Source organism: Gymnoscopelus braueri (assembly GCF_963280865.1).
Source record: "Gymnoscopelus braueri genome assembly, chromosome: 17".
In the NCBI taxonomy this organism is placed as follows: Eukaryota; Metazoa; Chordata; class Actinopteri; order Myctophiformes; family Myctophidae; genus Gymnoscopelus; species Gymnoscopelus braueri.
Genome location: NC_137617.1, coordinates 16765372 through 16793361, shown reverse-complemented (window position 1 = coordinate 16793361; position 27990 = coordinate 16765372). Strand labels below are relative to the sequence as shown.

Below are 27990 nucleotides of genomic sequence, written 5' to 3'. Positions count from 1 at the left end.
GTAAGGACACAAGGCAAGGAGGCCATCTGAGAGTATTGAGATACAGTCTTTAATAGCTACTTTCCTAAATGCCTCTCCCCTCCCTTTTCTCTAAATCTAAGAGTGCATTGCCATGCCAGCCCCTAACCACTCCCTCCTCATCCTCTTCCCTGCTCTAAGAGTAGGAGATGTGTGAGCCATTGGAGATGTGCGAGGTGACCGAGGTGCTCCGGCTCAGGACGCCATCGCTCCCTCCGGCCCCTCCAGGGCCTCCAGACGCCGTCCTCCTCAGGGGCTGGGGGCTGTTCCTCAGCGCCATAAGAGTGGGGCCACCACGCACGACCAGCCCCCCACTGGCGCCGACATATATCCCTCCCTGCGAGGAAGAGGAGGAGGAGGAAGAGGAGGACGGGCCAGAGACGGAGGGGGGGGCGGGCGGAGGAGGGGGCAGCATGGCTAGGGACTGTGAGGACGAGCGCGACGGCAGGTGATGAGCAAAAGGGTGGGGGTGCGGGTGGGCCAGGTCTCCCCCTGACCCCCGCACCCCGGCACTCCACTCCCTCTCCCTCTCCTTCTCACGCTCCCTGTCTCGATCCCTCTCCCGCTCGCGGTACAGCTGCGGCGTGCTCTGGTGGTGGTAGTGCTGCGGCAGGTGATGCCGCTGGTGATGGGACGAGGACGATGACGAGGAGGAAGAGGAGGAGGCGGAGGAACGGGAGGAGTGGTGTGCCTCCCTGCCGTCGCGCCCCAGCCCCAGGGCCATGCTGAGAGCATGGGAGGAAGAGGACTCGCTCCTGCGCTCCCCTCCTCCCCCTCCCCCACCGCCACTACTGTTGTGGCTGCGGCGCGAGTGGGGCTGGGGGGTGGGGTTCTGAGGGTGCATGCCGTGGCTCCAGTGGCTGGAGGAGCGCGAGCCGGGCGGTGGCGGGACGTTGGGGTAGCCCTGCTTCGGGTAGGCCTCGCTGGGGATGCCCGTCAGAGCCATGTTGCTGAAGCCAAGGCGCAGGCTCTCCGAGTCGAACGACTCGATCTCGCTGGCCTGTCTCTCCAGGAGGGTGCGGATGCGTTCTGAGCGCTCGTTCTGCAACGACACCATCTCCTCCTCGATCTGGGAGGGGGGGGGGTGCATGAAAATACTGGGGAAATCTTTTAACATTACATTACCATAGAGTATGCAAGTCAAATGGGGAATAGAGTTTCTGCTTCCTTTGGTGTAGTGGTGTAACAGTTAATTGAACTAATTGATTTAATCGATTATAAGAAATAATCGATAATAATAATCTAATGAAAGAATCGATTATTAATTTCACCTAGCAGTGCTGGGTTTCAACAGCTATTACATGCTCTGATTATGGGGTCAAACATGATGCGCTATATAATGCTAAAGAGCCACTTCATTACAAATTGTCTGATGATGATGACATGTGGCTACACCATGTATTATATTCTCAGGCTAATGTACCAACATTCTAACAAAATGTGTTAGTTAGGTCTCTTTTTAGAAATTTAGAGCACATTGCTTATACTTCTCTCTATACTACCCTCTTGTGGAATCAGTATGGAACAATAGTCTGAAATCTTATTATGTTAGCAATAATCATCATCTATAGCAAAGTTAATTTTCATTAACCAGCTTAAATGTGCTGATCAGTATGCATATCAAAATGGACTGTGCATGCTCACCAGCGTTTCCAGTACAGAGCGCGGATGTTTGGCTGCACAGAAGATGACTTATTCTTGCAAATAACATGCTCTGCATACTGTATATCTCCTCATATTCAAGCGTGGTCCATTTTTCCATTTGCACCACTCAGGACTTGACTACATGTGTGCAGTGTTTAATGTTTAATACTCTCACCCTCTGCTCCAGCAGGGCCCGGCGGATGGACACCCTCTGCTCCAGGTCCTTGGCCTCTCTGTCGTGCTGCGTGTCCGTGTGGATCTTGATCTTACTCTGGTACGCGTTGAGCAGCTCCAGCTCCTGTTGGAGCTGCATCCGCAGCACCTGGTACTCGGCTTCCTGAGTCTCATCCAGTCGCAGCTGAAAACGAGACGGAGAAAAATAGGGAGAGGGCGTGAGTAAAGAAAATGGACGAGGCGGCGGGGTTTGTGTGAGGGACCGGCTCGTTGTTCGTTTTGCAGGGGTAGGAGAGAGGTTTAGAGAGAGGTCAACAGTTGCGGAAGAGCAGAGGTGGAGCAGAGAGATGGAAAAGCAGTGGGGTGAAGATCGTTCAGGTGTGTTTGGGTGTGTTCAGTGGGATGACGATCGTTCAGCCATACGTTGGTCGAGTGTATCGAGTGGGTTGCCATGATTCCACAAGTGTGTTCAATGTGCTGGAGTTGATTACATTTTGACCACACTTAAGAAATTGAGAATAAAGTTAAAGTCAAAGTACACATTTGAGAATAGATATAGAAATAGAACTGTTGTGCAACAACCTGAAATAATCTTGCAATGATGCATGATGTAGGTGTAGGACATGAACGTCAAGTGTACAGTGTAGTGAAACAACTTTTAGGGAAGATAAACTACTTTATTAACAACCTTCAAGAATAAGCTTGTGAAACTAAAACGTTGTGTTTGCAATTTTCATTGTGTACAAAATCTGTTGAATTAAACTAAATGTAGAACAGCTGTACACCAGCAGTGTGTATGTGACACCTATCCCAAACTGTTTAGGCCAACATTACATGTGCTCTCAATGGACATTTATTGTCTAGGAAATCGGCCCAATGACACTTTAACCAGCAGAAGTGATGGCAAACAAGGATACGGGGGTCGGCACGGTGCCTTATGAGGACATTTAGTCATTTAATAAAGCCTAATGTCACATTGCAAGAAAAAACGTAGTTTCACTTTTTAAGACTTTGGTTTAAGAAAGTAATGTGACTTGTAAGTCAAGATTTGTAAACAAACCATTCAGGAAGAAAGATTCTGTGTCTGTCCCTCTGGACTTTCATCAAAAGGGCCTTCAAGACACTCTTGATAAAGGTCCAGTAGTATGTGGGATCTTTCATCCTGAATGGTCAATTGATACTGTCCAAAGCACCTGCACCTGAGTTAATTGGATGTGTGAAGATTTGTAAACTGAAAACATACCTGATTTCCTTTACATTGTTCCAACAGATGAACCATTGATCTTAGATGTCACGTTTCATCAACGCTTGTATTCCACTGCTTAGTTCTCATGCATCGAGTGATGCTAAACTGACGATTTCTCTGAGAAATTCAACAGCTAACAGTGTATTTGAAGAACATTAGTCATTAAGGTGAAACAGAACAAGGGGAACAAGACTTTCACTAAAGAACAGGACTAAAGATTAATTTACGGTATACTGTAATTCATTACATGATAGTGTCACTTGCCAAAAATATCAGATTCTCAAGCAACTTTTATTTTGTGGCTTGAAAATCAGGTCTTTCCGGCAAGGAACACCATCGTGTGGCAAAGTATAGATTAGGCTTGGGTGCAACAGGAGCGGGCCGGATGGCAGACAGACAGCTGGGGCAGGGTAGGTACAACCCCCAGGGCAGGGTAGGTACATCTCATGGGGCACTTGGGGCAGGGTAGGTACAACCCTAGGGTCATGATGGGTACAACCCCCGGGCAGGGACAATCCCCAGGGCCAGGCATTGGTGTGGTGCGAGTGTTTAGTGAACGACTTCTCCTTGCCTTACTCACAGCCTGTGTGGACAGCATGTCATTGATGGAGTGGTCATACTGCTCGGCCAGTATGGCCAGCTTACGAGTCTGCTCGTCCTTCAGCCTCTTCAGCACGGCCTTGTGGTCCGACTTGGGGGTGTTCTCCAGTAGGTGGTTACGCAGGGCCTTGTACTGGCGCGTTTGGATTTTGCAGGTGTCCTGGAACTGGCGCTTGATCTGCAGTTCTTTGGACTAGGGGAGAGAAAAGAGAGACGGACCCAACTTTGCTGAAGCGCTCCAGAGTTTGTGTAGCATAAGCTGAACTAGCACAAGCTCAATGTTCATCTTTGAGGCTCAAAAGATTTGTAAAACCATGATTTCTTGGCCATTAACTGGTATAAAAAAAACTGTGTTCAGAACTGGAATAATAACTAATGTGTTCATATCAATTCAACATATTTCTCTGGGACGGTTTTGCACAGGTTTATATAATTTTAGTTAGTGTAGGCTCCATGTCTTTACCTACATTTGGTCAGATCTGTCTAAACCAAGTCTGAAGTCAGTCAGTACTTTCACATGGACGATTTGGAATATAATACATACTGATAAAGGCAATAGCTATTGTAAGAGATAATGGCTTCGACTTCGAGAGGAATGTTAAATCCCCTCTGGATAAAATTTCTCATCATCCATTTCTGCTTTGCCAATAATGTTATGTGTAGTATGGGGGGGTGTGGTTCAATCTTGGGATTAGATTTCTCACATTCTTAAAAACACGCTGACTAAAGGCTAATTTATAACTCTTCCTACAATCATGTCGCACACCGAGAATGACAGATTGTCATGATTTTCACTGAAAACATGAATCGTCTAAGAATGAAATTAATGGAAAAATTCAGAACGATTACAGTTGCCATAATAGCAAAAAAATGTTTAAATGTATGTTTTTAAAATGTGTACATCCAAGACTGTGGGAGGAACTAATACATCTTTGGTCACAAGAAACAGATTTTGACAAGTGACACAATAATATTATGAAGTATAAATTAAGCTTTATCATAAACTTTTCTGATATTTCAGGCATTGAGGATGTGTGATGAAATGATGAAATGTGTAGTATCTTGACTATTACATTTCAAACTGCAATTGTTAAAGGATAATTTCACAATATACGTTATTTAAAAAAGTTGGTTAAAATGTGTGTTATTCTGCAGATTCTGTAGAATTCCTTTTCTCATTCTCAACCATTTCTAATACATTCTGCACCTGAAATAAGGCTGCCTAAACCACTAACATCGTTTCTAATGGAGTTTGCACCTGAAATCAGAATGATTAAACCACTAACACAAAGTAACAAGCTGCTGGCATCAGGAGTTGGTGATGTTAGGTTAAGAGTGCACACAGGGGAGTCATGAGGCATGAGTTAAGAGACAGGGGAAGCAATGAAGAAATTAAGACAATAATGAAATCTGGGACAAAAATAACATTCGACAACAAATTAGGAAAGGGAAATGGAGACAAATGGAGACAAATGAGGACAAGGTAGCTAAATAAAATCATAAAAACAAACAAGACAATGATTTCAACACAAAATAATTTATTTTTCTGTGTGGAGAAAAATCTTAAAATATGACAAAATATTTCTCTATACTTTGGAGCACGCAGCCATACAGTACAACACTCGTGCACTCTCAAATGAGGATGAAATTGGAAAAAAAGGCTGCCAAACCATATGCAGTACTATCCTTACTGCATAAATAAAATATTCATATAAAACGAGGTGATAAAACTCTGTGGAAATCTCACACGCACAAAGAACACTCACAAACATGAAAACGTACAAACGTAGACAAACAGGAAATAACTCATAGGAACACAATGGAAGAACAATTGCAAATCAAAAGTTACATTCAAATCAAACATAAGGGTGAAACCTTTTTTTGTGTGATTCAGAAATATTTCTCTTTAAAAGAACAGAGTAGAACAGTATCCCCTTTTCTTTAAGGAGGTTATGTATTTGGCAACTCTTTAATACAGGTCACCCAGAAAGCAATGCCCTATTTTCTCTTTGGGTCAAAATACAGTCGAGAGAGTTCCTGTTTAGTTCTTCCATTCAGTAATTAATTTCTATTTCAATGGCTCAAGTCCACTCCTATGACAAATATAGTCACTCTGTGGCATACAGCAGGGCACCATTTTCTGGGTAACCAAATATTTAGCAGCACTACTTCCTGGTATTCCATTTAACAACAGCTCCCTGTCAAGTGTGCAGTATTTATGATAATTCCAAAGAGGCACTGTGTGATCAAAGCTGCTAATTGTTTTTTATCTCATGGCCACTTCAATTACATGTGCACAATAATGCAATTTTGGTACATGCTTCTCTCATCAGATAATACCATGAAAGTTACTAGCCACTATTAGCTTCTTCAAATTATATTTGGTCCAAGCCTTTGAAATATGCTGTTGGCTTATAGTTAAATCTTGAACATTTTACTGAGACAGTGCAAAAACAATTAGATGCCTGGTTATTCTATAATTTCTTAATAGGATAATCAATTGCTTGCTCTAAACGTTCACATTCAGTAGTTTTGCCAATCTTTGGGACTTAATTTAGTATGGCATGTCCTAAAAGATTGTCTTCATGGCTTCAGATATATTAGCTATAATGAAATATTCAAATATTAAATACGTATTATACTGAGTCAAGTCTAAACTACATTAATGGTATGTCACCTTTCAAGAATACAGAGATGAACATATTTCACTTCACAACAGAGCATAATCACTCATGCAACCAGCTAACAAAGCAGACACCTGCAGTAGACTTACATTTAACGCTAAAACAAAACAACAGATGTTTACATGGTAAATCATTATAATATTATTGCTTAAATCGCAATAATATAATTTTAACTACAGGCTGTAAGATAACACTAACAATCTCGACAGCCATCATTGTTTTCTAATGATGTTGTTAACACCAAACAATGAGAATTATATTTGGTGTAGGCTACCCTACACTTAAGGTCACTTCTTTGAATGCTTTGGCTTATTAACTGAAATGGCCCCAGGGCCCAGTCTCATTGTTCATGACCTGTATAGAAGACTTTAGCTACACCTCTTCCAGTTGTTGGTTCTAAATATCGAAAGACCTCAAAATCTCTACTCATGGTCGATCTCTTATTGCACTTTTGCAGACACTGTTATGCTAGTGTTCAGGGAGGATTTTAGTAATATGTAAAGAATCCTATTTTCACAGTATACAGAGCCTTTGGGAGTGAAATTTCAGCTGTGTGTTCAGCAATGTGGTCAACGTGTAAACGTTGTTTTAAGAGGCCATTGATTAAAGGCACCGACAAAACCAAAGACTTTGTGAAATTATAAGACCCCAAAAAACACACAACACAGATTGCACAGACATGGTCTTCACAATAATTTTGTCTTACAAATTAAGAGCAAAATAATAAAAAGAGAATAATATAAAACAAAACTTTTACAAAAAGCACAATAGTGTAAGATACTAAACTTCACTGGGTGTAAGACAGTGACAGTGATTTGCTGGCTGTTCGCAGTGATTCAGCAGCCATAAAAAAGCCCTTGATGCAACAAGCATGACTTGTGTGCATGATATAACTGGCTGAACTCAAAACAGCCAATCACATTCAGCCGATGCACACACATCCACCTAAATACAGATTGTGTGCATTCAATGTTACTTAGTTGACTAATCTTTAGCAATATTGACGTGGACCAAAAACCATGTCGGAATTATTACAACAACAAAAGAAATTATAATAACACATGGACCTGAATAAAAACAAAAATAAAATAAAAAACATAACACATAACAATGGTGAGATAATGGAAGATGGAATACATTTACACTGTAAAATCCTAAAGTGTTAATTTAACTTGAATCAGTGTGTCGAAAATGGACCCGTTAACACTCAGGATTTTACATGAACACACACATACCACTAGCAAATAGTCCCTAGTACTTCCACTTTCTTTCAATGAACAACATTGTCACTATCTCTATCTCCACGGCCGAGCTTTTCCCCTCACAAATCTCCCAGACGAGGTTCGCCTCAGCCCACACTCCCACCTCCCCTCCATCATCCTTTCCCTCTCTTCCCTCTTCTGTCTCTCCCTCTCTCTCCTCCTCCTCCTGCCCTCCCTGACCTCCCAGGGCAGTAGGCGTGGCAGCCTGCTCGGTTTCTCCTCCCTCAACAGGCCCAGCGTGCGCAGTCTGACCAGGCAGCCGGGCGGCAGCTCTTTCAACACGCGGCCGGCTAGCTTCAGCACCACGGAATTAGCCAGGTCAGCCAGGACCCCTATGGGGCGCCTGACGAAGCGCTTCAGCCAGAGCAGGCCCTTGGCTAGAGGAGAGCCACGGCTCTGCTGGGCCTGGTGCCGGGCCTGGTACTCCAGGGGAAGGCTCCGGAGGGGGACAGGGATTTGGGACTGGCGCACGCCCCAGTTGCGGCCCGCTTTGGGGAACATCTCGTAGAGGTTGCGCTCGGCTACGCCACCCAGGACCGACTGGCAGACGGCGAACAGGGGCCGGGGAAGACGGAAAAGGAAACGCATGCACAGGCGGTTGACCTTACGTGGGGCGTTTTGGAAGAAGTCGCGGGCAGGCCGCACCACAAGCACCACCAGAAGGTAGAGGGAGAGGAAAAGGGAAGGCGAGCTGAGAAAGGAGACCGAGACCAGGACGACAGGGACATAGTAGAGCCCCAGGCTCAGGGACAGGCCCAGGCTGAAGAAGCCACACGCCCAAACGCTGAGGGACAGGAAAGCGGACAGCGAGAGAGAGATGCAGGAGCGGAGGAAGAGGTACGAGAAGAAGAGGGCCAAGAGCGCCAGCTCGGCGGAGAGGAGCAGGGAGGACAGAGAGGGGAGCGGGGGGTTGCGGCGGAGGGAGAGAAGGAAGACGGAGAGGGCAAGAAAAGTGAGGTTGGAGGGCTGTGCCGCCGCCGACATGGAGAGCAGGAGGCAGAGGGTGTGAGAGAACAGGGAGGGGAGGGGGGAGCTCTGCGTGGGGTCGGGGCTGGCGGTGCGGGAAGGGGACACAGGGGACTCCTCATGCACTTCGGGGAAGTAGAACTCGGAGAGCTCGTTGAGCCCACAGAGATGCCGCCGCCTCCTCTCCGGGGAGGACATGAACTCAGACGGGCAGCCATCGGCCACGCCCCTGCCCTCTTCCTCATCATCATCAGTGTCTGTTTCAGCTTTACTACCTTCATAGTCATCATCATCATCATCATCCTCATCCTCCCACTGCACTCCCTCCACCTCCCTAACCTCTCCCTCTACTGTGTTAGGCTCCTCATCTTCTCTGTCCCCTTCTGGCTTTCCTTCACCTTCATCCTCGTCTGACTCGTCCTTTGCTCTTACGCCAATCACCTCCTCTATTCCTACCATGTCTCCTCCCTCATCCCTGCTTTCCTCTGCACCTCCCTCCACAGCACCTTCTTCCAGTTCACCCTCAACCCCATCTTGTCTCACCTCCCTGACCGCCTTCACACTCTCCTCTTTGGATTCTACCTTCTCGCCGTCTTGCTCCTCACCCTCCTCTACCTCTCCTGAGCCCTCTACCCCAGCCTGGGTACCTCCCGGCACCGCCTCGGCGTCCTCCCCCTGACTCTGTTGGGTGGAGGAGGCGTCGCTCTCACTCACTTTGAGGCTCTTGGGCTGCTGGCGGACCTCCACGGCATGCTTCTGCCGCAGCTCCTGCTCGCGACGCTTGTTGTACTCCATCTGGTTGGTGAGCTCCGTCTGGTGCTGCGTGCGGATCAGGTCGGCCCGCGTGCGCTGCACCAGGCCCAGCTGCCGGAACTCCAGCTCCTGGGTGGATTCGTGGTGCCGCAGCAGCATGGCACACTCCAGGTCCTTAAGAGTCTGCTTCTTGTTCAAGTCCTGGTTGAAAGGTAGAGGGGTAGGAGGAGGAGACAAGATAAGAGAATGAAGGCAGCAGAGAGAACAGAGAGGGAGGTGGAGAGAGAGAGAGTACATTTTAGTTGTGAAGAACAAAAAAGTACTGACAATAATTTTGTATTGGTAAGAAAAAGCGTTCCCAATAAATAATAATGTTTATCTGAGCCAGTCTTGCATCCTTAATTTTGGAGTGCCGCCTTTTCCACTTCGGTGGTATTTGAATCTAATCATTTTGGATTGTCAGTACATACATAGTTATATTTTACCCATCCAATAACAATATTGCATAACCAGTGGCAATTCCCCATGTGAATTGCGGTTTCTGAGACTATCAAAATCAGTTTAACCACTTCTATATTATACTTCAACTATTCGAAAATAACCAATCTACAAGCTCACAACGTGTCGTGATGCGACTTATTGTGAGCTTGTAGATCTGCTATTTTGATATATATTTTTTATTATCTTATGGTGGTCCCTGGCTTTTCAAATGGAGGTCCGCAGCCGAACATGTATCATATACAATATGTACCTTGACATTAAAACGTTTATGAACCACTGGCCAGTACCTCTCGGAGCAGGTCCTGTTCCAGGTTATGGCGGGCCAGCAGCATCTTCCTCTTGTACTGGCGACACTGCAGCTCATAGTACTGTCGCTGCCTCCGCAGGAGGCCTGCCTCCTCCTCTGCCTGCAGCTGCTGGAGACACTCCTTCTGGTGCACCAGCCACTCCTGCTTCTCTCTCTTGGGTGTCGACTGGTTCTCATTCAGCTCCTGGGGAGGAAAAGTGTCAAAAGAATGGTTGGAGCATCACACTGGTTGACTATTGGTTGGAGCATCACACTGGTTGACTAGCAAGCTTAAGAGTAGGGTGGCAAAGAACTATTATTTCCATAAACAAATTTATCTGATCAAATGTTTTAATTACTTTTTGAATTAATATTTATTGATTGATTTTTGATTGAATACTTTATTAGCAGCAATTTGAAAACGGCACACCAGTACAGTAAAAACAAAAAGAAAAAAATAGAATAGAATGACACAAAAAGCCCCAGTGGGGCTCGTTTCCATTGTGGTCCCTTGTAATAATTTTAATGCTTTATTTTACTTTATTTAGACCATAAAATATTTTTTAAAAATATATATGTTTCTCCAGCCGTGAAAAACATAGCTTTTCATTTTATGACATGGAACAAAGACAATCATTCACATTATGGGGAAGTTGTGAATAGCAAATTATAAATGTTCAAAATTACAAAACTCTCATTCAATTACTCTTCTAGACAATTCTTTCGTCCCTAGCTTAGAGGTCCAACTGCAAGAAATGAGGGCAGGTGGTTCAACGAGTAACAATGCATACCATTTAAATAGGATATAGTTCTTCTTGCAGCTGATTCCGGTTCAAAATTAACCCGAGGGACTTTACTGTATGTTTTGTTCTTTTATGAATACACAATGTTTTATGCCCTGCTGGAACCATTCTTGATCTCAATATAGAAACAGTGGTGACAGACGACAGGCTGTAGACCTGCACCTCTTTAAGCTGCTCCTTGCGCTGACGATACTGCCGTTTCTGGGACTCCAGCAGGCTGGTCAGCTCTTTCTTCTGCTGGGCCAGGATGTGTTGCTGGAATTTCTTTTCCTCAGCCAAGGCTGCTTTTGTCTGGACACAGGCAAAGTTTACGCTTATCTGGGATCAGTACAGTGTAAACAGCGGGAAAAAGGGGTAATGAGAGCAAAATCATAAAATTAATAATCAGTTAACAGGAGTTGGGTGTGTGGAGGTCAGTCCTAGTTCATTTCTCGGTCAAGCCCCTTCTGCTCACCTCTTTTTCAGCTCGGACCCCACTGACCTGCCGGTCCCTTGTTAACCCCCACGTTACGGCTGGGCAATTAACCGATATTTAGAACCAATAACTTAATCTTTCTCATATAGATTAATCGAGAAGCAGGTCCTTTTTTCCTTAGAATCTACACGAAAACATTTGAATAATTTCTAAATCGATTAGGCTTATTAACCACTTAACCCCGTGTTCTACTTCATTGTACAATGGTGTACAATAATAGCGAACATCTGATCTACAAGCTCACACTCGTTTTGAGCTTGTAGATTGGCTGTGCATTTTTTTATTATTAATCATTATCGACGCAAAGGTTTGAAATAATCGTGATAATGATTTGAAGTCATATCGCCCAGCACTACCCCACGTCACAAACCTCTTTCTCCAGGATGGCCTGGTGTTTCTTGGACAGTTTGTCTCCCTCCCCTGAGAAGTTGTTCCTCTGGTTCTCCAGCTCCTTGTCCAGCCTGAGCTGATGCTCGTCCATCTCGGACTTCAGTTTGTTCTCCAGACCCATTATCTGCTTCTGGTGCTGCCGTCGCATGCGCTTGTACCTGTGAGGAGATGGATGGTCAAAGGTTTGCTGTCAAAGAGGTGTGAAAACACTGAGAGGTGCCAATTACAATTTCATGGAAACATTTCCTAGGTGAAATAGCACAGGCAGGAAACAAAATTAACACCAGCCAACCGTCAATGCCGTATAGATTTCCTCTTTGGCTGGCAAATTACGGAGACTAACAAGCTTTTTAAGCCAGCATCCTTAACTCTTTGACTGCCAGAGTATTTTCATAAAGTACTCCCCCAGTGCCAGCAATTTTCGTGTTTTTTTATTTTTATATTTTGAATTTTTCTCATGAAAATAATTTAAGGACACATAATGTAAAGACCCAGCACAAATCCGCCACTAGAGCGCAGCACATGACAGCTTTGATCATGTCGTTGGGTCTCTCTCACCCCTCTTCATAGATTAGACAAGGAAAAACATGAAAACGGATGTGACGTCCCCCCCATTGTTTTGATCGGCGAAAATTACGTTGTGATATACGACGGCGATGACTGATCGTCACCCAGACCATAGATTATAGAAGAGAAACTGTCCGTTTGTCCGTCATACCGTGTGAAAGACCGTTTATTTACCTATTTTGGACGAAAATGACTGGGGAAAAGAATCAAAAACCGGAAACGGAATCCAGGTCATGAAACCGGATGCAGATGTCCGTGAAGTAAGTGGAACTCGAGAATAACATTGAATATTAAGCAGCATAGCGCAATCAGAGATTAAACAATGAACGCGCGTCCAGCGCGTCGAGCGCGTCGACGGCCAACTGGACAAAGTAGCACTTGACGCGTTATCGCGTCGTCCGCAGTCAAAGAGTTAATTTGGCAATTTTCATACATGTTATAGCTTCTGTTAGCGATTCTGCCTAAAGGGATACTTTTGTTTTAAGCGGTGTGGCAGCTTATGCTTATTAGCTTATTTATAATTTTTGACTGGTAAAACACTATGCCTCCAAGTTAAGTTTGTGTTAGACCCCATTCCCGTTGGGGTCTCACTCCCCCTAGTGGCTCAACCAGGATAACGGCAAAGTCCTGGGTTTGATCCCTGCCTGGGGGACCTGTGCTGTGTCCCCCCAAAGCCCCTCTCTGGGCCTCTTGTCGTGGTGAAGCAGAAACAACCCTAACCTTTCATAAGTTAAGGGTCCTTACCCGGTCATCTGCTCCCGCAGGGCCGAACCCTGCTCGTGTTCCTGGATCTGTCGGGTGACCAACGAGGCCGTCCTGATTGTGGCAAAGTGGTCCCTGCCTCGCCGGCGCCTGCCCCCTCGTTCTCTTTCCCTTTCTCCTCCACCACCACCACCTCCTCCTCCTCCTCCACCACCATCACCAGCCCCTGCGCGTGAAGGCTCCACCTCCACCTCCGGCTGGTAGGGGTCATCATAGATGTTGTCATGGCTCTGTGGATGACGGAAGTACCAAGAATGGAATGCAGACGGGGAAATGGTGTCAGGTGTCATGAGTTAAAGTTTAACTTGACTGACATGATAGTTGTAAGATACACCTAGATTCTGGTCTGGTCTCTTCGACCCTCCATTTCATGTCAAAGAAAACACCCACTTAATCCTCTTTTCCCTGTATGTGTTATGTTGATCAGTCTTATAGATATGCACTCTATCGTTGGTATATTTAAAAAATACATGTGTATTATTACCTGCCTAGTTTATACTTTGACGCTGGCTGAAAATAGCTGAATTACAATGTAAAATGCTTTTTTCTCCTGTAAATCTATTTTTGGTGAGAAACACAAACATGGGACAAAGCATAAGGTAAGCTTCAGTTTTTGATTGGAGTGTGCGTGCTGCTGGTGAGCATCCATTTCAACCTGGCGATTTTGGGCATGTCATTTTATTTTTTATAAGATTTTCCAAAATAGAGAAAATAGCAGATGTACAAGCTCACTACACATCGCAATGAGACACGTTGTGAGCATGCATATCGGCTATGTTTGGTATTCGGCGCACAATCATATAGGGCTTAAAGAGGTTAACTGCCGTGCTTCTAAAACAGGCCGTGTCAAACTGAAGGACTATGCCAAACTGTGCCAGTGAGTGGTTAGGGAACTTTTAGAGCAGACCATGTCAGAGGTCTGCATAGCTCCTTCACACCTTACACACATAACCCCCCCCACACACACTCTCACGCTGTGTTTGGACTGACCAGGGGCTTATGCAGGACGGAGCTGTTGGAGGTGACGGTGTGCTCCCCCTCTTGCATCATGGCCATCTCACAGCTGTCGTCCGAGCCATCCGCCAGGCTGTTGACCGAGCTACTCTGTGAGCTGGCGCTGATCGACATGGAAGGCAGCGAATGGGAGCTCTCCATACTGTTGACAGTGCCCGTACGCAGCATGTACTGCTCCACATCCTTGGGGGGGGGGAAGCAAAATAAAGCAGGGGAGGTTTTAGTGAGTCCATTTGTTTTGTTAAGTTGTACTTTGGTGCCCTGCCCGTTTTCTTTTTGTATTTCATGGAATGGTAATGTTTTTGGATAAGCATGTACAATAAATGTGCTCACATACTCAAGTCCTAGCCTGCTATAAAATACATTTACCGTACTAGAAAAAGGTGTGAGTAATGATGAATATCCTAACATTCTATGAGGAGTGTACTCTCTCTACTAATAATGAAATGCATTCAAAGCCTGGCATTCCCCAAATTCCTTCATTTCCTTTTTTGAGGCAGCAACCGACTGCAATTAGATACTGAGTGGAACAAAGCTCTTTGTACGTAGAGGAAGGAGACCAGAGTTCACACGATGTACAGAGAGACACAATACAAAGACAGGATGGATGCAAGCACTGTCTGTGTTCCTCACTGTATATACTATATACGCTACTTCCTCTAAAGGCAAAAAAGACCAGTTGGGCTTTTTCTTCTTTTGGTTGGAGTCTGATTCTATCCTCAGATAGAATGTAGGAACAAAGTGCTGAGGTTTTTGCTAAGCCAACAGCTTTAGAAAGACACATAGTGTGCAAGCGAAGGCCTTGCACATGGCATACATTGTAAATTAGAGCTAGAAGAAGGATGTGTACATCCATAACAGCAGCAAATAATTTCCCTAAGGAAGACCATTTTGGGTAAAAAACTTGCAAATAAAAGGGAACTTTAATTCCAGTGTGCGGATATACAATTGTAAATTCCATTCCATTCTGAAGTGCAATAACAATTGACAATATGCCATTATAAAATGAGAGCTTGAGTAAAGACACTAGATGCTCCAGTGATATACTGCAGAAAAGTTTCTCGTTTCAGACAATAAAAAGGAATATCACATTATACACACCTGTCAGATATTATCCATTTAGACCTGAGGCTGATTCTAAAAACTTTTTCTAAATCCCGACCCAAGTTTTCTGAAAATCTTATTCAAAAAAGGTTAACAAACTACACACAGGTGTTCCCGGCTTGAAAGGTAACAACGTATAGGTGTTCCAGGTCTAAATGGGATTGTTGCAACGAGTTGTGAGTATAGATAGGCTATTTTTGTGATAGCCTCCCCCCCTCTCTCACCTCCTCTTCCTCCCCTCCCTCAGGCGCAGGCCCGTTGTGGGCCTCGTGGAAGAGGATCTTCTTCATCTTGCGGTACTGCAGGTTGTCCAGCTCACGGACAGCATCCTTGGTGCGTGCGATCAGGTCCATCACCGCCGTCACGGGACGCTCTCTGCATACGAAATGGTGCTGCATAGTGGAAAGGTGGGTTGGGGCGACAGGAATGAGATGGTCAATTTGTTCATCTTCATGAGGTTTTGAGGAGATCTTTATGTTTCTACTTTAAAGCTGCACTATGTAACTTTCCTCTTCTACCCCGGATTTGAACCCGGTTTCCTGCCTATGTCCTGACATTTTTATTTTTACCATTGAGCTAATAGAGCCTGCCTGCTTGCTCAGGGGATAAATTGAATCTTGTGATCTTGTGAATTCAAATCCTGTGTCTAGGTGAGACATGACCTTGACACAATCTAAGATGTCTCAACAGAGGAGCAGGGAGACAAAATGTAAAAGTATTCATTAAGAAAAAGTTACATAGTGCCGCTTTAAGGTTATTAGGTGTTAAGGTTATAGATGATTGACATCATCATCTACAAAGAACCAAAGGCTCACGGAAAAGATGCTTTTTTTAAGCTTTAGACTTTGGTCACATGTAAATAAATATGTTTCAGTATTATCATGCAAGATTTTAAATGTAATTTCTGAAGAAAATATTTGAGATTGTTAATTAATTTGCTTTGTGCGTTCTGGTGTGTGGTAGAAAAGAATTATGGTTCTAGAGACCTTCAGCAGCACGTCAGAGGTAGGTCTGTCCTGGTGAATCTTTTGCAGACAGGAGTCCACAAAATTACGGAAATAATCTGACCTGGAAAGCACAAGAAGGCGGCAATTACACTTGGGATATGCATGAATGATCAACATCATTTTAGAATATTCTGCTGATTTGACACTTCTTTGTATGTGAACATTGGTAACTACCAATAACCAACATTTTAAAGCATTTTCTTATCAGCACTTTTCCCAGGGAATTTCGTCCCACCTTAAAAATTTACTGTTTAGATTACACCAAAACCCTTAACAAAGGAGGACTGTGTTGTATAGCTTGATAAAATAAATCCACTACTATTTGAGATACATATCCTGAGTAAATGTCAACCAGTGGGCCTCATTAATTAATTAATTAATTCAGATTACTGACCAGTGATTGGACTGCAATACAGGGCTTTCATTCTGGGCGATGTGGTATAAGGCACTCATAGCATTCATGTTGAACAAAGGCGGTTTCCTCTCCGCTACAGAAAGGCAGAGTAAAAGAAAGAGCGAGAGAGAGACAGTGAAAACAGAAGAGGGGTAAAAGGAAAAGGGTGGGTCAGTGCACACCCAGCACAGTAAGAGGCTGAGAAAGTTTAGGGTCTGTTCTAGAGCCTAGTCTTACCCAGCTCTATTGCGGTAATGCCAAGTGACCAAACATCCACCTTTCCGTCGTACTGGCCCTCATCCATCGCCAGGATCACCTCGGGAGCCATCCTGCATGGAGTGACAGCACACACACATTCAGTAACTCATGGCTCAGTTATTTTGACCCACAGGGAGGATCAAAGGAACAAACAGCATCTGCTACCACACTCCAACCTGTATTTTGTCGCTGTCTGGCAAAAACCATTGGATCTCTATATTTAATGTTTTTGTTTTGTCATAGGCCTATTTTACACGTCGCATAGCAATGCATTGTGAGCTTGTATATCGCCTATTTGTGCTATTTCTGACTTTTTTAAAGCCTATAATGACATTGCCAAAATAGGGACGCCAGGTTCAAAGTCTGTCTGTGTTTTTTTTTTAATATATTTAATTGATGACAAAATAGCCTGTGACAAAATAATAACTGCATTGGAACCACTGGAACACAGTTTTTTTTCCTCCCAAGTAGCAGTTATGGACATACAGGGTTTTGGCCCAACAGCGATGACGTACTAATTGAAATGTTTGCACACTACGTTTTCTTTCCACAAAGGTGAGTGAACACTGTGAGGAATAGGCTATGTCAATCAAAATCCATGTATTAAAAGTTTAGAAAAAGCCAGCAACAATGGTCAATACACACTGCTACGGTCAACTGAATGTCCATCGTCTAAATGTCGTTGTGGCAGTTGGTAAGGTCTATTGTCTTAACCAACTCCCAGTGTTCTAGCTGTATGATTCTAAATAGGGATGTGCATGAGTGACCAAAATCTAATTAGAAAATACTGGCTAAATCAACTTTGATTATTCAAAGAATATGCTGTGCTGTGACTTCTAAGCTCTCACCAGTATGGCGTGCCCACAAAGGAGTTGGCAGGGGCAACGATGGAAGCGGAGCCAAAGTCCCCCAGTTTCACCTGGCCTGGCTCAGTCAGCAAGATGTTCCCAGCTTTCACATCCCTGAGAGTGAGAGAGTTAGATGGAAGTAGAAAATGTAAAGATGGAGGAAGACAGGAAGATGAATAAAGAGAGATGGAGAGATGGGTGAACAGTAAAGTGGGTGGAGAGCAGAGCCAGAGACAAAAAGGCAGGAGGGGTGAGATGCAATAAAAGTGGGTTACTGCACAGCATGCAATCCCCAACACCATTGCATAAGCGTTATCGCAGCAGGGAAGACTTGTGCCTGCTTGACAGGTATGATTTAAATGTTCCTCTTGTCTGAAGTAGGGGTGCAACAGTTAATCGAAAAACGATTTTTTAAATAATAGATAATTGACTAAAATAATCAATTAACCCATTAACTGCCAGAGGTATTTTCATATTTTTTGGCCAGTGCCAGAGTTTTTCATTGAAAAAAAAATAATACTCAGGAGCCGAGATACAGAATTTTTAAGTTTTAAGTTAACAAGGAAGTGGATAGGAGTCTAGATCTTCAAAAAATCATATCTCCTTGGTCTTTGGGTCAAATTGGATTTTTATTTTATTTTTTAGTTCACGTAGATCTACGCGATTGGCACGTGGCGGCTTTAAATAGGTTCGCGTAGATCTACGTGATTGGCAGTGAATCAGTTAATAATCAATCCCAAGCATGTTATTATAGGCAAAACCCTTCAAATTTTTTTAAAAGAATAACACAATAGTGAAAATAGCAATCTATGTTGTGAGTTTGTAGATCTGCTATTTTCCCTATTTTGGCACAACACAATTGTGCGACAAATAATGCTGATGCTGAAGTGGTTAATCGATTCTTTGATAAATATATATTTTTTAAACGTACATCTCGATTATTCAATTGACCAAAGTAAATAATCAACAGTTGCAGCCCTAGTCTGAAGTGTGTGTATGTATGTGTTGGAGGAATAAAGACAGGTAGAGAAAGACTTACCTGTGAATCATGTTGTGAGAGTGTAGATACACCAAACCCTGCAATGCACCATGGACGATGGCAGCTATTTCCACTTCCTGGAGGGGTTTCTTGTGGACTGCATGGGGGGTAAAGAAAGTGTTGGGACACAATTCACTTAAGTGTCCCTGCCTGAACTCTGTGCTGCAAATTATGAAAAATATAACTCCAAACTCACTATGACACCTATAAAGAAAGACTTCATATTTTCAATTTCGCATAGAGAAAATCTAAACAACCCTTTTTCGTATGAACAGTTAACAGTTCACTCCAGGCAATCTTCCAAAGGCTTTGAAAACTGCAGTTATTAGGCCCCTTTTAAAAAAGTGTAGCCTAGACGCTTCTGTAATTAGCAACTACTGCAGAACTGTGTCAAATCTACCCTTCATAAGTAAAGCCAATGAGAGACTTAGCAAGTAGCAACTTTTTAACATCAATAGATTACTTTTCTGATGGGGATTTCACCCCATCACAGCACTGAGACTGCTCTTCTTGAGGTACTAAATTACATTCATCTAAACATTGATTCTGGCAAAATTTCAACAGTGTTACTAGATCTTAGTGCTATGATTGACACTGTAGTTCATAGAATACTGCTAGACAGACTGAAAAACTGCCTTGGATTTCCTGGCACAGTCCTTATTTGGTTCAAATATCATCTTGAAGGGACAGGGACTGCTTTGTCTCCATTGGCAACTATGCATCAGAGTTAAATAACATGACATGCAGAGTCCCCAACCTAGGTCAATACTGGGGCCTCTTCTATTCAAACTTTACATGCTCCTGTTAGGCCAAAATATATAAATCAAACAACAATGAACAAGCTAACATGAATCGCGGTGTGACATGTTGGTAGCTGTGATGCTAACCAGAGGGGACTGTGTTGCACAATGCAGACGTCAGGACAAACGGTCTTCTCTGTTAGAGCCTTCCACCACTTGAATGGAGGCTGGGACAAACGATAAGTTCAAGCGGTTTGATTAGCACTTTGGCACAAAGAGTCTTTCGTGTCACGAGTCTTCCGTTAATTACTGAGAAGAAGACAAGTAATTAGAAATGAATCTGTGGCCTGGGCCGTAGCGTGACGGTCCAGGCACCCTAGGCTGCAATGCCAGCCCGATAGCGTGTCGCGGGTTCGACTCCCGTTCCCGACGACCTTTGCTGCGTGTCACCCCCCCCCATCTCTCTCCCCATTTCCTGTCAGCCTACTTTCCCTATCCCTCTCTAAAATAAAGGCATAAAAAGCCCCCCAAAAAAAATCTAAGAAAAAAAAAAAGAATCTGTGATGGCAATTCAGGCTTTCCCCCAGGAAGACATTTTGTGTAGGTGGTAAGTAGTAAGTACCGGAGAGGGGCGCATGTACACGTGCAGCTCTCCTGTGCAGGCGCATGATGGGTTGGTGTCACATTCATGATGAAAAACACAACTACAGCCTCCATGAACTTTAATGCTAAATCTTAGTGTAATAGAGCAATGTGCAATAAATACACAAGCAATGTGCAAGGAAATGTTCTCACTTACCTTCCAGGAGATCAGAGGCTGAGCCCAAACAGTACTCCATCACCAGCTAGGAGAAAGAGAAAGGCAGCATTAACAACCTGAGCTATATTAGGGAACTCAACATGAGTGCAAACGCTGAATGTACACACATGCGCACACACACACACACACACACACACACACACACACACACACTCACACTCACACTCACACACACACACACACTCACCCATGCTGTGTGCTCTCTCAGGTAGCAGCCACGGTACTCGACGGTGTTGGGGTGGCGCAGCTTCTGGAGGAACTTCACTTCCTTGATGATATCCTGCCATTTCTGGAACATGAGAAGGGCCATGAATATTGATGAGTGCCCACAAGCGACAGAGAAACCGAGCCTAAATGTGGCTCAAAAACAGGGTGCATTTGAGCACTGCCAGCTCCTACCTCATTGGACTGCTTGCCGCTATAGGACATCTTCTTGATAGCCACCACCTCATTGGTGCGGATGTCATGGGCCTGAAGTGGAAACAGTGGGTTAAAAGATATTTTGATATGGGATCAAATTTGATCTTCGAGAAGAAGTAATCCACAAAATGTTGTTGGAACAAATCCCAACATCATAACAATGGTGCTGTCCCACCTTGTGAACAAAAGAAAACACACTTCAGGAGCGATGATGCTGTGGCAGCATGCAGGAATTGAAAAGACTAAAAAGGGACCACAGCATTGCAGTCATGTCAGTGCCATTAATACCCTTGCATCCACGATGAAGACACTCACTTTGTTTTTTTTTATCTGTCCAGCAATGAATTATAAATAACAAACAAAATTGCACAATTTTAGGAACGTTTACAAGCACTACCTTGAACTTAACATCCAGTCAACCTCATAATGGATCACTACAGCACATCATCATTTTCTAAGATTTGACAAGCATCACCTTGCCACTGGCTCCTTGGGGAGAAGCGCTGCGTTTCACCAGCTGAGACCCATCGCACCGCAACGCTGGTTCACTAGAAGATAAACTGACCTCTTTTGCTGAGCCTCTGTCCTTCCACTCTCTTCGTTCATCCCTAACGTTACTTGTTCACCCTTCACTGAACGTGCTTTTTCATCCACCATGAGCCACTTGTCCTTCGCTGATCACCATCACGCTTTTGTTTTAATCTTTTCAACTGCCTTGACACCTTTCATGCTACGCTGGCTCTTTGATTGAACCTTGGGTTCTTATTATCATTATCATGTCGATCCTTTTTCTAAATGATGTCCATCACTCTTTTCCATCCTCATTCATCCCTCAGGCATACTACTGCTGTACCTTTCTTTTCCATCCCCCACTTGATGCTGGCCGGCTTCAAACATATTCTGCACATCTCTCAATCAAGTGACCTCACTACTGAACTGCATTTTTCAGGCAATGATGGCCATACTGTTTACCTATCACAGCAAGAAAGTTGCACCCAGTGAACAATTACTCAAGAGATTGGTCAGCTGACACTGTGTTGCACAATTTATTGCAATACTGGAAAAGTCACACCTTGTGGGGCTGAAGAAAACAAGCACACATGCATGCCATCACTTGTTCTGTCACAGCTAACTGCATTTCAACATCAACCACAGTTCTAGTATTACATTCTTATAATTTATAAGCTGAGCAATATGCATGAAATCGTATGGTGAGAGTCGTCATTACATTTCTCACAATGTTTTCATATCTTTATGTGGAACAAACTAACATTATCAGGAAATCAGGAAGGAATGTGTATGAGGACTCTCCACAGGCCCATATATCATCTACAAATCATATCTGGTGTAATAAAACTGTTATCAACAACAGTTACATAATGTAGATATATTGCATAAACTCAATAGCACATGCAGCTCTGAGTCACAACACCTTTCCTCATACAGTGCATTACAATTGTAATAAATGCCTACTAATGTTGGATGAAATCTCTCTTTGGCAGGCTGTGTTACAGTACATACACTAATACTCTCTTAACATTGAACTATTTAACATTTATTATCATTATTACTGAAAGAATATGCACATCACTTTTCGGGGTGCTGTATTTAGGAATGATCATAAGAGAAGAAAAGAACCTGCATATGCTCCAAAAATACATTTATTGACAATGTTTCGAGCCTTGGCTCTTCAACGTTTGACCTAACGAAGAGCCTAGGCAAAAAAAAGTCAATACATTTATCAGTGGAGCATATGAGTGTGCAGCTTCTATTATTTTTTCTTAATATTTAACATAACAATTACTAAGATATACTTATACTTTATATCAACAAAAGTATTTCTGCTGGAGCAGTAAGGAACGTAGTTGCATACAATTCTGTAGACTAAATCTAATGGGCTTAAACTGACAGAAAATCGGGTGTTAATTCAAGTAGGTGCTCACAGTTTTAAGACTTTTTTGGAGCTTAAAAAGGACAGCTAGATCCTGTTCAGCATATCATATTGACCATGGGAACATATAATCTGGGTCTTGAAAACGGGGTAAATTAAATTAAATGATCGTTTTAGACCTCCAAGATATATGAACAGCTCCATGGTGTGTGACACCTCACTCAGAAGGTCTTTTTGCTTTGGAGCATCACAGTGTTGACATTTGCAGTATAGGAGAGAAAAAACAACAGCAACAAATGGGCCAGATAACACGAGAGACTTCATCAGCAGCCACCACGTGTTCACTTAGACTCACAAGTCAGTCTCTAAACGCCTCGCTCAACTGTAGACAAGAGGACAATCTCCCAGCTTTCATTGTTAAAACTAAGTGGAAATAATTTTCAAGTTTGTTAGCGGCTGTTCTCGCCGCTGTTCTAGCAACTACCTTGCAGAGACATCAAATCGTCTGGCAATGTGAGACTAGAGTTCACTTGATTTTTTTATCCCACTTAGGTACCAATAAAGAACTAGGGGAAACGCCAGTACATTTTAGGTACTACAATTAATTTGTGGTCATATTGGCAGAATGAACAGGCTGGATTCAAGTGGAATGATAATGAAGGTCTGACTTTGGACCAATGGAAATAAAAAAGCATCCATCTTAAGGTGGCGATTCAACTGCAATGATTTGGAATGTCCAAATAAAGTGTAATACAATATGGCACTACCCGAGATTAAATGTTCTGAGAACTTTAAGTTTGCTGTATCATTGTTATTATCTATATTTCACTAATACTACTGGGTAAATCAGTTTCTCCAGTCAAATTTGTAGATGCAATGAAACTTCCATCCTGAAGATTCATAATCTAAACAAAGTGTGTAAAATAAATACATAGAATCAGTGTGACTTACGAAGTAAACGGCTCCGAAGCTGCCATGGCCTATCTCTCGCAGGTCTGTGAAGAGCTTCTCTGGGTCGTCCCTGAAGAAAAGCTCAGCCACCTCCGGGTCCTTCAGGCTCCCAGCCCGCACACTCGATGGCATGGCCAGCGCCTAGGGCCATTTGTGGGGGGAAATGGGATACACAGTGGGTTACAGTCTGCTATTTGGAAGGATTATAGACATTCATGCTGGTAACATAACCTACAGGTAGTACAGGTACTACAGACTGTCTCAATGCGCGCACACACACACACACACACACACACACACACACACACACACACACACACACACACACACACACACACACACACACACAGCTTAGTATTCTATCTCAAAGTAATTCATCTATATCAGGAGCACGTCTATGTGCAGAAGCTGTGCTTATACACAGAACAACAATAATAATCTAAGAATGTATAAGAAAGGATATCCAGTAGTAGAGAGACGTCTTTGAAAAGCACCTGTCCACATCGGGATGATTTTCAGAGAACAAAAGGTAAATCTACAGTGCTCTCAGCCAATGCAGCAGGCCCATAATTTGCCCCTATCTGGGCAGTGTCACCAATGGTTTTACCCTGACTGCAAATCATGGGCAGTGAGCAACCATGAACAATAATGTACTCTGTATAATGTATCTCATTGATCAGGGTGGTTCATTTCAAGAGACTTCTAGAATGTCACAAGTAGAGTAAGGTTTGCATAGACCAGAGATGACAAACCAACCATATGGCTATTGGAAACAATTAATTAGCTCTAAAAAGGTAAATGGCACAATTGTAAATCACTGAGAACATTAAATGCAGGGAAAAGTTGTATTTCCTTTAGGTGGCCAGACAAACATGTACTATGCTTCCTAATGTCACGTGTACAAGGGAAAACTAGGAAATAGTGGATTGGGATCCACATAGAAATGGAATGGCTAATGTGGGTCTCGGACTTGGCTCCGATGTGGATCTCGGACTTCATGTGAACAGCCTGAGACATCAGTCATCTATGTGACGCATGACTCCAAAATGTAGGCAAAGTTTCACTGTGATCAATCACAGCCGCATTGGGTTCCATTATAAAATGAAAGTGAAATACTTCAAAAAAGTATAAAAAGAGTGGGAAACACTACTGGCAGCATGCGTACAAAGTTTGGAACACACACACACACACACTCTCAGGTGGCTTTACAGCGTGAGCCACGCTGTAAACAACTGTGAGTATACTGGAAGAGATGCGAAACCTGTATTTCAAAATAGCCCATATGCATTGACGCAGGGAGAACTGGTCAGTCCTGTCACTTGCACGGTGATGGTGCAGTGGTCAAATTCCCATCCCTGCTCCATTGGCTACCATCTGCTATACTGGAAAATCAACATACTACTAGCCTAACCAACCAATTGCAGTTACTCTTATAGATAACCAAACATTCATTGCATGGAAGTCCTTTTCCATTCTAAAAAGGAGGGTGGCAGGTAAAATAGTGACATATAGTGGCTAACCAATTCTAAAATATAGCAACCATTGTTGCAAGTGACAAAAAAGGTTAACAAGCCCTCCTGCCCTGCAGCACAACACTGTTCCATAACCACTGTTCTGATTCAAATTATTATTATGACAAAGTATACTTCTCGATTAGAACCTACAGATTACATATCTCTTTCATACAGTCAAATTACAGGACATTTGTACCATTAAAAACGAATTGCTGTTCACTTTTTGGCAAGATCCCAAATCCACAAAATACACATGAACTGATTGACACATTTATAGCTACCTTGCTCGGGACATTGTGCAATTTCAGTGAGGAAGTATGCACTTCCCTTTTAAAATGAAATGAGAAGCTGCTCAAATGCAGCAGCCAGCTCTCAAGCAGCATTCACTGGTGGTGATGTGCACATTCCCAGATTGTCATATGCAGGAGGACTCATCCAAAAGGCTCTATCCAGACACAATGTAATTTCACGAGACTGGTGCACAGGAATTATATTATGCACGCTCATATCTCCTCATTTTTGCCTTGGATCAAACCTATCATAGATAGAATATCTATAGATACGAAAGTAAAAGTCAGACTCGGTCAAATACATCTATGATAGCCTTGATCCAAGGCTACTACTAATTAATGGCTAACAAGGTGTCCAACTACATTAGTGTTTAGTTATTTTCTGACCATGGACATCATAAGTAGTGTGTGTACTACTGTGTACATCTCCTCAACAAGCAAATCTAGACGGGTTTGCACATGGCTGGTCAATTAGGCTATGTCAAAGAAATGCAGACATGTATTCTATACACACAAGACAACAACAACTCAGGCTTGGCTGGGATCTAGGCAGTCACCCGTTCGAAATGCAGGCCAACAAGTCCATTATATAAAATAATAAAAAAATCAACAAGCTTGGACAGCCTGTCCACGTTAACAAATGGATCCCATTTAGCAGGCAAACGTTGACCAAACCCATTAATGAGTTTGGCCAACGTTTGCCTGCAAATGGGATCATGGGATCCGATTCCAATTGGGATCAGATGTTATGGTGATTTGTGGCATTCACTCATCATGATGTCTTACCGTGACTTCTGGGATCCACTGTAGCTAGCTGGGGAGCTAGCTACAGCACACTGGCCTGGATGGAAAATATGAGTCTCTCCCTCCGTCTCCTTTTCCTCTCCTCCAACAGGAGCCTATTCAACACGACCGAGCCACACCATTCTGCCTGTCATGGGTTTTACTCAAAGTCCTCTCCATCATTCTGCATTGGGGCTTGGCTAGCACGTTAGCATCGGTTATATTATGTCAGTCAGTCAATTAAACCGCAGACAGGAAAGCACAGCCAGCTAGCTTACAGCCAGCCAACTGACTGACTGACGTATCTGTGGCTAACGCGGCTAGCCGCTCCTCCCAACGAAACCCAGTGGCGAGTGTTAGCTCGGGTTAGCTACGATGCTAACGCGGCTAGCCGTCTTCCCAACGCAACCCGGTGGCGAGTCGTAGCTCAGGTTTAGCTTACAATGCTAACGTTGGTTGGCTGCCGGGGACCCGGAGAGAGAGAGAGAGGGTTTCAATGGAAAACCGGACCATGTATTATTTCCACTCGTCCGCTCCGTGTTCCACTGCGCGCTGTCATTATTACAGTGGTGTTTATTGTCGTTGCGTTTCATGTGTCACTCCCCCGGTTGTCCATTTTTTCCTCCTCCTCGTCTCTATCTTCCCTTTTTTTTCCCTTTTCTTTTTTTTTGTGTTCAGGAGGACTTCATCATGGCGGAGCGGGGCGCGAGCCGAAAGGAAACCGGAAGTGTTTTCTTCTTCGACGCTCTAGAGCAGGGGTCTTCAAAGTTTGCAAGATGCAAGGGTTTAAGTGGTTAATATAAAAAATAAAGTCCCCATCACACAAAGATTTGGCGACCCCCCCTAGTAACTCTGAGAACCCCCTAGGGGTCCCGGACCCCCTGTTGAAGACCCCTGCTCTAGATTCCAGAACAGAGGACCAGATTCCTGAACCCCCCTTTTCAGGAAAGTTGAATTATTAAAAGTGGGCTAAATATGTTCATTCATAAATGACATATGCTCCCCTAAGAGCAAAAGGGTTTAAGTCAAGTTAAGTCAAATATGTTCTTCCCACTTCCAGAGCCTGACCCTTAATTTCAGGTGTCAGCTGTCCATTGGCACACCCCAGAACCTTACACATGAGCCTCCATCTGAGGGGTCTCTAACCTACCTGACCTTTGCTTCCCAAGGCTCTGGGCCTGCGGACGGTGTCCCAGGACCCAAGGATATCAGGTGCAGAGGTTCGTTCCTCCTCCACCTGGTTCTCCTCTGTGCTGATAAAATTAGGTGCCGATAACGTACCAGCCCGTACCAATCTGGAGAACCACCTTACGGTCCTCTTCTACCTGCTAGTCTACACATAACCGCTGCACGGATACATCGACATGGGGGTCACAAACACAGACAGGTTTCTCAGAGAAAGCATATCTTCTAGTTAGATACTAGTTCGTTTTTCAGTTGAAAATCAGCTATTGTTGGTTAGCAACAAGGTCATGATGAGAAAATCAGCTATTGTTGGTTAGCAACAAGGTCATCATGATGAGTATAATTTAGTTTTTAATCTCATTTCGAAGGTTTCAGGGGTTTCAATTCATCAACATATAAAATAGCACCAAAACATTCAATATCATCACAAATGTAAAACACTATATGTACAGAGTAGAAAAAAAGGGGGGCGGGTGAGGGTAAAGAAAGGGGGGGGTCGCCTGTCTAAGGGAGAAGTGATAACTACATGTACCTCCTGAAAGGTGAATTTTCAGGGCTGTTTTAAAGGAAGCCAATGATCTACATCTTTTGAGGGATGGGG

The 27990-nt window shown here is 43.6% G+C and overlaps 1 protein-coding gene across 3 annotated transcripts; it reads right to left on the bottom strand.

Annotated features, from left to right (window-relative positions):
* Positions 1-112: 112 nt before the first annotated feature.
* On the bottom strand, positions 113-26906 carry taok2b (TAO kinase 2b). Of its 3 annotated transcripts, XM_080455146.1 has the most exons (20): positions 26208-26906; positions 23618-23758; positions 20755-20826; positions 20543-20644; positions 20335-20380; positions 18796-18892; positions 17757-17870; positions 16888-16979; positions 16651-16744; positions 16236-16317; positions 15474-15641; positions 14122-14328; positions 13114-13361; positions 11783-11960; positions 11100-11228; positions 10136-10339; positions 9309-9548; positions 3663-3875; positions 1838-2020; positions 113-1087 (listed from the first exon to the last, which is right to left on the bottom strand). In XM_080455146.1, the coding sequence occupies exons 2-20, from the start codon at positions 23747-23749 to the stop codon at positions 155-157; spliced, it is 3534 nt and encodes a 1177-aa protein (XP_080311272.1). In that variant the 5' UTR covers positions 23750-23758; positions 26208-26906; the 3' UTR covers positions 113-154. The 3 variants fall into 3 exon arrangements, with proteins under 3 accessions (XP_080311272.1, XP_080311270.1, XP_080311271.1); XM_080455144.1 differs by lacking the exons at positions 113-1087; positions 1838-2020; positions 3663-3875 and having other exon boundaries at positions 5207-9548; positions 11100-11255; XM_080455145.1 differs by lacking the exons at positions 113-1087; positions 1838-2020; positions 3663-3875 and having other exon boundaries at positions 5207-9548.
* Positions 26907-27990: the final 1084 nt, after the last annotated feature.

Bases quoted from the DNA above. Each gene is read 5' to 3' on its own strand.
- taok2b (XM_080455144.1), bottom strand. From the start codon at position 23,749: ATGCCATCGAGTGTGCGGGCTGGGAGCCTGAAGGACCCGGAGGTGGCT. The intron at 17,871-18,795 runs GTAAGTCTTTCT...TCTCACTCTCAG, and splicing joins TCTCACAACATGATTCACAG to GGATGTGAAAGCTGGGAACA. The intron at 11,256-11,782 runs GTTTGTGACGTG...TACTGATCCCAG, and splicing joins AGGCCATCCTGGAGAAAGAG to ATAAGCGTAAACTTTGCCTG.